Source organism: Petromyzon marinus, unplaced genomic scaffold (assembly GCF_048934315.1).
Source record: "Petromyzon marinus isolate PM22_M1 ecotype Great Lakes invasive population unplaced genomic scaffold, UKy_Petmar_22M1.pri1.0 PM_Scaffold_103, whole genome shotgun sequence".
In the NCBI taxonomy this organism is placed as follows: domain Eukaryota; kingdom Metazoa; phylum Chordata; class Hyperoartia; order Petromyzontiformes; family Petromyzontidae; genus Petromyzon; species Petromyzon marinus.
The window spans coordinates 170,868-178,367 of record NW_027423062.1 but is presented as its reverse complement, the minus strand read 5'-3'; the positions used below and the strand labels follow the sequence as shown (position 1 = coordinate 178,367).

The 7,500-nt window shown below is 52.9% G+C and overlaps 1 protein-coding gene across 2 annotated transcripts in view; it reads left to right on the top strand.

The window, feature by feature from the left end:
• The window catches only part of LOC116938286 (uncharacterized), a 118,198-nt gene that overhangs the window by 57,689 nt on the left and 53,009 nt on the right, over window positions 1-7,500 (top strand). For both annotated transcript variants that reach the window (XM_076063357.1, XM_076063356.1), the window contains exon 8: window positions 2,394-3,416. In XM_076063357.1, the coding sequence (XP_075919472.1) occupies window positions 2,394-3,416 (1,023 nt within the window). The remainder of the gene's footprint in view (window positions 1-2,393; window positions 3,417-7,500) is intronic.

Genomic DNA, 7,500 nt, shown 5'->3' with positions numbered 1-7,500 from the left:
GGTGGTGATGGTGGTGGTGATGGTGGTGGTGGTGGTGATGGTGGTGGTGGTGATGGTGGTGGTGGTGATGGTGATGGTGGTGATGGTGGTGATGGTGGTGATGGTGATGGTGGTGGTGATGGTGGTGGTGGTGGTGATGGTGGTGATGGTGATGGTGGTGATGGTGGCGATGGTGGTGGTGGTGATGGTGATGGTGATGATGGTTGTGGTGATGGTGGTGGTGATGGTGATGGTGGTGATGGTGGTGGTGGTGATGGTGGTGATGGTGGTGATGGTGGTGGTGGTGATGGTGATGGTGGTGGTGGTGGTCGTGGTGGTGGTGGTGGTGGTGGTGATGGTGGTGATGGTGGTGGTGATGGTGGTGATGATGGTGGTGATGGTGGTGGTGGTGATGGTTATGGTGGTGATGGTGGTGGTGATGGTGGTGATGGTGGTGGTTATGGTGATGGTGGTGATGGTGGTGATGGTGATGGTGGTGGTGATGGTGATGGTGGTGATGGTGGTGATGATGGTGGTGATGGTGGTGGTGATGGTGGTGGTGATGGTGATGGTGGTGATGGTGATGTGGTTGGTGGTGGTGGTGATGGTGGTGATGGTGGTGGTGATGGTGGTGGTGATGGTGGTGGTGATGGTGATGGTGGTGATGGTGGTGGTGGTGATGGTGATGGTGGTGGTGATGATGGTGATGGTGGTGGTGATGGTGGTGGTGGTGATGGTGGTGGTGGTGGTGGTGATGGTGGTGGTGGTGATGGTGGTGATGGTGATGGTGGTGGTGGTGGTGATGGTGATGGTGGTGGTGATGGTGATGGTGGTGGTGGTGATGATGGTGGTGGTGGTGGTGATGATGGTGGTGGTGGTGATGATGGTGGTGATGGTGGTGATGATGGTGATGGTGGTGATGGTGGTGGTGGTGGTGATGTTGGTGATGGTGGTGGTGATGGTGGTGAAGGTGGTGGTGGTGATGGTGGTGGTGGTGACGATGGTGGTGCTGATGGTGGTCATGATGGTGGTGATGGTGATGTTGTTGGTGGTGATGGTGGTGATGGTGGTGAAGGTGGTGGTGGTGATGGTGGTGGTGACGATGGTGGTGCTGATGGTGGTCATGGTGGTGGTGATGGTGATGGTGGTGGTGGTGATGGTGATGGTGGTGGTGATGATGGTGATGATGGTGGTGGTGATGTTGGTGGTGGTGGTGATGATGGTGGTGATGGTGGTGATGATGGTGATGGTGGTGATGGTGGTGGTGGTGATGGTGGTGATGGTGGTGGTGGTGGTGGTGATGGTGGTGGTGGTGATGATGGTGGTGATGGTGGTGATGGTGGTGATGGTGGTGATGGTGGTGGTGGTGGTGGTGATGGTGGTGGTGGTGATGATGGTGGTGATGGTGGTGATGGTGGTGATGGTGGTATCCCCATTACCCACCCACCCACTCACTCACTCACCCACTCAGTCACCCACTTACTCACTCACCCACTCAGTCACCCACTCACCCACTCACTCACTCACTCACCCACTCACTCACCCACTAACTCACTCACTCACCCACTCACCCACTCACTCACCCACTTACTCACTCACCCACTCAGTCACCCACTCACCCACTCACCCACTCACTCCCCCACTCACTCACTCACTCACCCACTCACTCACCAACCCACTCACCCACTCACCATCTCACTCACCCACTTACGCACCCACTTACTCACTTACCCACCACGATGTTGGTGATGCTGGTGGTGATGGTGATGGTGGTGATGATGATGGTGGTGATGGTGGTGGTGGTGATGGTGGTGATGGTGATGGTGGTGGTGATGGGATGATGTTGGTGGTGATGGTGGTGATGGTGGTGGTGATTGTGATGATGGTGATGGTGGTGGTGGTATCCCCATTACCCACCCACTCACTTACTCACTCACCCACTCAGTCACCCACTCACCCACTCACTCACTCACTTACTCACTTACCCACTCACCCACTCACCCACTCACTCACCCACTCAGTCACCCACTCACCCACTCACTCACCCACTCACTCACCCACTCACTCACCCACTCACTCACCCACTCACCCACTCACTCACCCACTCACTCACCCACTCACCCACTCACTCACCCACTCACTCACTCCCCCACCCACTCACTCACTCACTCACCCACTCACTCACCCACTCACCCATTCACTCACCCACTCAGTCACCCACTCACCCACTCACCCACTCACTCACTCACTCACCCACTCACTCACTCACTCACCCCCCCCCCACTCACCCCCCCCCCCACTCACCCCCCACTAACCTCCCACCCCTCCCCACTCACCCCCCCACTAACCTCCCACCCCCCCCCACTCACCCCCCCACCCCCCCCACTCACCCCCCGACTCACCCCCCCACACAGTATCAGGGAGTGGCTCATTTGTCGCCTTCCACTCCTCCGGGGTGACTTCTCTGGACCCCATCGACTGCTCCATTCATCGCAGCGTGGGGCCCTTTGCCACCTTGGGCCCCATGACCACTGACATGGGCCCCATCACCACGAAGTTGGGCCCCGTCACCGCGAAGTTGGGCCCCGTCACCACGAAGTTGGGCCCCGTCACCACGAAGTTGGGCCCCATCACCACGAAGTTGGGCTCCACCACCGCGAAGTTGGGCCCCATCACCACGAAGTTGGGCCCCATCACCACGAAGTTGGGCCCCATCACCACGAAGTTGGGCCCCATCACCACGAAGTTGGGCCCCACCACCACGAAGTTGGGCCCCGTCACCACGAAGTTGGGCTCCACCACCACGAAGTTGGGCCCCATCACCACGAAGTTGGGCCCCATCACCACGAAGTTGGGCTCCACCACCACGAAGTTGGGCCCCATCACCACGAAGTTGGGCCCCATCACCACAAAGTTGGGCCCCACCACCACGAAGTTGGGCCCCATCACCACGAAGTTGGGCCCCATCACCACGAAGTTGGGCCCCACCACCACGAAGTTGGGCCCCGTCACCACGAAGTTGGGCCCCGTCACCACGAAGTTGGGCCCCATCACCACGAAGTTGGGCCCCATCACCACAAAGTTGGGCCCCACCACCACGAAGTTGGGCCCCATCACCACGAAGTTGGGCCCCATCACCACGAAGTTGGGCCCCACCACCACGAAGTTGGGCCCCGTCACCACGAAGTTGGGCCCCGTCACCACGAAGTTGGGCCCCGTCACCACGAAGTTGGGCCCCATCACCACGAAGTTTGGACCGCAGAAAAAATATTTTGTGCCACCGAAAAGTGATTTTGGGTCGCTAAAAAATGATTTGGGGCCACAGAAAATTGATTTGGGGCCACGAAAAATTGATTTGGGGCCACGAAAAATTGATTTAGAAGCCTTCAACAGCCAAGAATCTGGGCTCCTCTGTCCAAGTAGCGGACATCACGAGGGTGAGTGGTGAGTGAGTGGTGAGTGAGTGGTGAGTGAGTGGGTGAGTGGTGAGTGAGTGGTGAGTGAGTGGGTGAGTGGTGAGTTAGTGGTGAGTGAGTGGTGAGTGAGTGGTGAGTGAGTGAGTAAGTGGTGAGTGAGTGGTGAGTGAGTGAGTGGTGAGTGAGTGGTGAGTAAGTGGTGAATGAGTGGGTGAGTGGTGAGTGAGTGGTGAGTGAGTGGGTGAGTGGTGAGTGAGTGGTGAGTAAGTGGGTGAGTGGTGAGTGAGTGGTGAGTGAGTGGGTGAGTGGTGAGTGAGTGGTGAGTGAGTGAGTGAGTGGTGAGTGAGTGGTGAGTAAGTGGTGAGTGAGTGGGTGAGTGGTGAGTGGTGAGTGAGTGGGTGAGTGGTGAGTGAGTGGTGAGTGAGTGGTGAGTGAGTGGTGAGTGAGTGAGTGAGTGGTGAGTAAGTGGTGAGTTAGTGGTGAGTGAGTGGTGAGTGAGTGGTGAGTGAGTGAGTGAGTGAGTGAGTGGTGAGTGAGTGGTGAGTGGTGAGTGAGTGAGTGAGTGGTGAGTGGTGAGTGAGTGGGTGAGTGGTGAGTGAGTGGTGAGTGAGTGAGTGAGTGGTGAGTGAGTGGTGAGTGAGTGGTGAGTGAGTGAGTGAGTGGTGAGTTAGTGGTGAGTGAGTGGTGAGTGAGTGAGTGAGTGGTGAGTGAGTGGTGAGTAAGTGGTGAGTGAGTGGGTGAGTGGTGAGTGAGTGGTGAGTGAGTGGGTGAGTGGTGAGTTAGTGGTGAGTGAGTGGTGAGTGAGTGGTGAGTGAGTGAGTAAGTGGTGAGTGAGTGGTGAGTGAGTGGTGAGTGAGTGAGTGAGTGGTGAGTGAGTGGTGAGTAAGTGGTGAGTGAGTGAGTGAGTGGTGAGTTAGTGGTGAGTGAGTGGTGAGTGAGTGAGTGGTGAGTGTGTGTTGAGTGAGTGGTGAGTGAGTGGTGAGTGAGTGGGTGAGTGGTGAGTTAGTGGTGAGTGAGTGGTGAGTGAGTGAGTGGTGAGTGTGTGGTGAGTGAGTGAGTGGGTGAGTGAGTGGGTGAGTGAGTGTGTGAGTGGTGAGTGAGTGGGTGGGTGAGTGAGTGAGTGAGTGGGTGAGTGAGTGAGTGGGTGAGTAAGTGATGAGTGAGTGAGTAAGTGGTGAGTGAGTGGGTAGGTGAGTGAGTGGTGAGTGAGTGAGTGAGTGGTGAGTGAGTGGTGAGTGAGTGAGTGGTGAGTGAGTGAGTGAGTGGGTGAGTAAGTGGGTGAGAGAGTGAGTGAGTGGGTGAGTGAGTGAGTGGTGAGTGAGTGAGTGGTGAGTGAGTCGGTGGGTGAGTGAGTGGTGAGTGGGTGAGTGAGTGAGTGAGTGGTGAGTGAGTGGTGAGTGAGTGAGTGAGTGGTGAGTGAGTGAGTGAGTGGTGAGTGAGTGGCGAGTGAGTGGTGAGTGAGTGGTGAGTGAGTGGTGAGTGGTGAGTGAGTGGTGAGTGAGTGGTGAGTGAGTGGTGAGTGGTGAGTGAGTGGTGAGTGAGTGGTGAGTGAGTGGTGAGTGGGTGAGTGAGTGAGTGGTGAGTGAGTGGTGAATGAGTGGTGAGTGGTGAGTGAGTGGTGAGTGAGTGGTGAGTGGGTGGTGAGTGAGTGGTGAGTGAGTGAGTAAGTGGTAAGTAATTGGTGAGTTTCTCTGTGTAGGTGGTGAGTGTGAGTGGTGAATAAATCGTGAGTAAGTGGTGAGTAATTAGTGAGTTTCTCTGTGTAGGTGGTGAGTGTGAGTGGTGAGTAAGTGGTGAGTAAGTGGTGAGTAATTGGTGAGTTTCTCTGTGTAGGTGGTGAGTGTGAGTGGTGAGTGAGTGGTGAGTGAGTGGTGAGTAATTGGTGAGTTTCTCTGTGTAGGTGGTGAGTGTGAGTGGTGGGTAAGTGGTGAGTAATTGGTGAGTGTCTCTGTTTAGGTGGTAAGTGGTGAGTAAGTGGTGAGTAATTGGTGAGTAATTGGTGAGTGTCCCTGTTTAGGTGGTGAGTGGTGAGTGAGTGGTGAGTAAGTGGTGAGTAATTGGTGAGTTTCTCTGTGTACGTGGTGAGTGTGAGTGGTGGGTAAGTGGTGAGTAATTGGTAAGTAGGTGGTGAGTAATTGGTGAGTGTCTCTGTCTAGGTGGTGAGTAAGTGGTGAGTAAGTGGTGAATAAGTGGTGAGTGTCGTTTGTAGGTGGTGAGTGAGAGTGGTGAGTAAGTGGTGAGTAAGTGGTGAGTAATTGGTGAGTTTCTCTGTGTAGGTGGTAAGTGGTGAGTAAGTGGTGAGTATTTGGTGAGTAATTGGTGAGTTTCTCTGTGTAGGTGGTGAGTAAGTGGTGAGTGTCGTTGTGTAGGTGGTGAGTGGTGAGTAATTGGTGAGTAAGTGGTGAGTAATTGGTGAGTTTCTCTGTGTAGGTGGTGAGTAAGTGGTGAGTAAGTGGTGAGTAACTGGTGAGTGTCTCTGTGTAGGTGGTGAGTAAGTGGTGAGTAATTGGTGAGTAATTGGTGAGTGTCTCTGTGTAGGTGGTGAGTAATTGGTGAGTGTCTCTGTTTAGGTGGTGAATGTGAGTGGTGAGTGAGTGGTGAGCAAGTGGTGTGTAATTGGTGAGTAATTGGTGAGTAACTGGTGAGTTTCTCTGTGTAGGTGGTGAGTAAGTGGTGAGTAAGTGGTGAGTGTCGTTGTGTAGGTGGTGAGTGTGAGTGGTGAGTAATTGGTCAGTAAGTGGTGAGTAATTGGTGAGTGTCTCTCTGTAGGTGGTGAGTAAGTGGTGAGTAAGTGGTGAGTAATTGGTGAGTGTCTCTGTGTAGGTGGTGAGTGTGAGTGGTGAGTAATTGGTGAGTAAGTGGTGAGTAATTGGTGAGTGTCTCTGTGTAGGTGGTGAGTAAGTGGTTAGTGGTGAGTAATTGGTGAGTAATTGGTGAGTAACTGGTGAGTTTCTCTGTGTAGGTGGTGAGTAAGTTGTAAGTGGTGAGTGTCGTTGTGTAGGTGGTGAGTGTGAGTGGTGAGTAATTGCTGAGTAAGTGGTGAGTAATTGGTGAGTGTCTCTGTGTAGGTGGTGAGTAAGTGGTGAGTCAGTGGGGAGTGAGTGTTGAGTAATTGGTGAGTAATTGGTGAGTGTCTCTGTGTAGGTGGTGAGTAAGTGGTGAGTAATTGGTGAGTGTCTCTGTGTAGGTGGTGAGTAAGTGGTGAGTAATTGGTGAGTGTCTCTGTGTAGGTGGTGAGTAAGTGGTGAGTAATTGGTGAGTAATTGGTGAGTGTCTCTGTGTAGGTGGTGAGTAAGTGGTGAGTAAGTGGTGAGTAATTGGTGAGTGTCTCTGTGTAGGTGGTGAGTAAGTGGTGAGTAAGTGGTGAGTAATTGGTGAGTGTCTCTGTGTAGGTGGTGAGTAAGTGGTGAGTAATTGGTGAGTGTCTCTGTGTAGGTGGTGAGTAATTGGTGAGTAAGTGGTGAGTAATTGGTGAGTAATTGGTGAGTGTCTCTGTGTAGGTGGTGAGTAAGTGGTGAGTAATTGGTGAGTAATTGGTGAGTTTCTCTGTGTAGGTGGTAAGTGGTGAGTAATTGGTGAGTAATTGGTGAGTGTCTCTGTATAGGTGGTGAGTAAGTGGTGAGTAATTGGTGAGTAATTGGTGAGTGTCTCTGTGTAGGTGGTGAGTAATTGGTGAGTAATTGGTGAGTGTCTCTGTGTAGGTGGTGAGTAAGTGGTGAGTAATTGGTGAGTAATTGGTGAGTGTCTCTGTGTAGGTGGTAAGTAATTGGTGAGTAAGTGGTGAGTAATTGGTGAGTAATTGGTGAGTGTCTCTGTGTAGGTGGTGAGTAAGTGGTGAGTAATTGGTGAGTAATTGGTGAGTTTCTCTGTGTAGGTGGTAAGTGGTGAGTAATTGGTGAGTAATTGGTGAGTGTCTCTGTGTAGGTGGTGAGTAAGTGGTGAGTAATTGGTGAGTAATTGGTGAGTGTCTCTGTGTAGGTGGTGAGTAATTGGTGAGTAATTGGTGAGTAATTGGTGAGTGTCTGTGTAGGTGGTGAGTAATTGGTGAGTAAGTGGTGAGTAATTGGTGAGTAATTGGTGAGTGTCTCTGTGTAGGTGGTGAGTA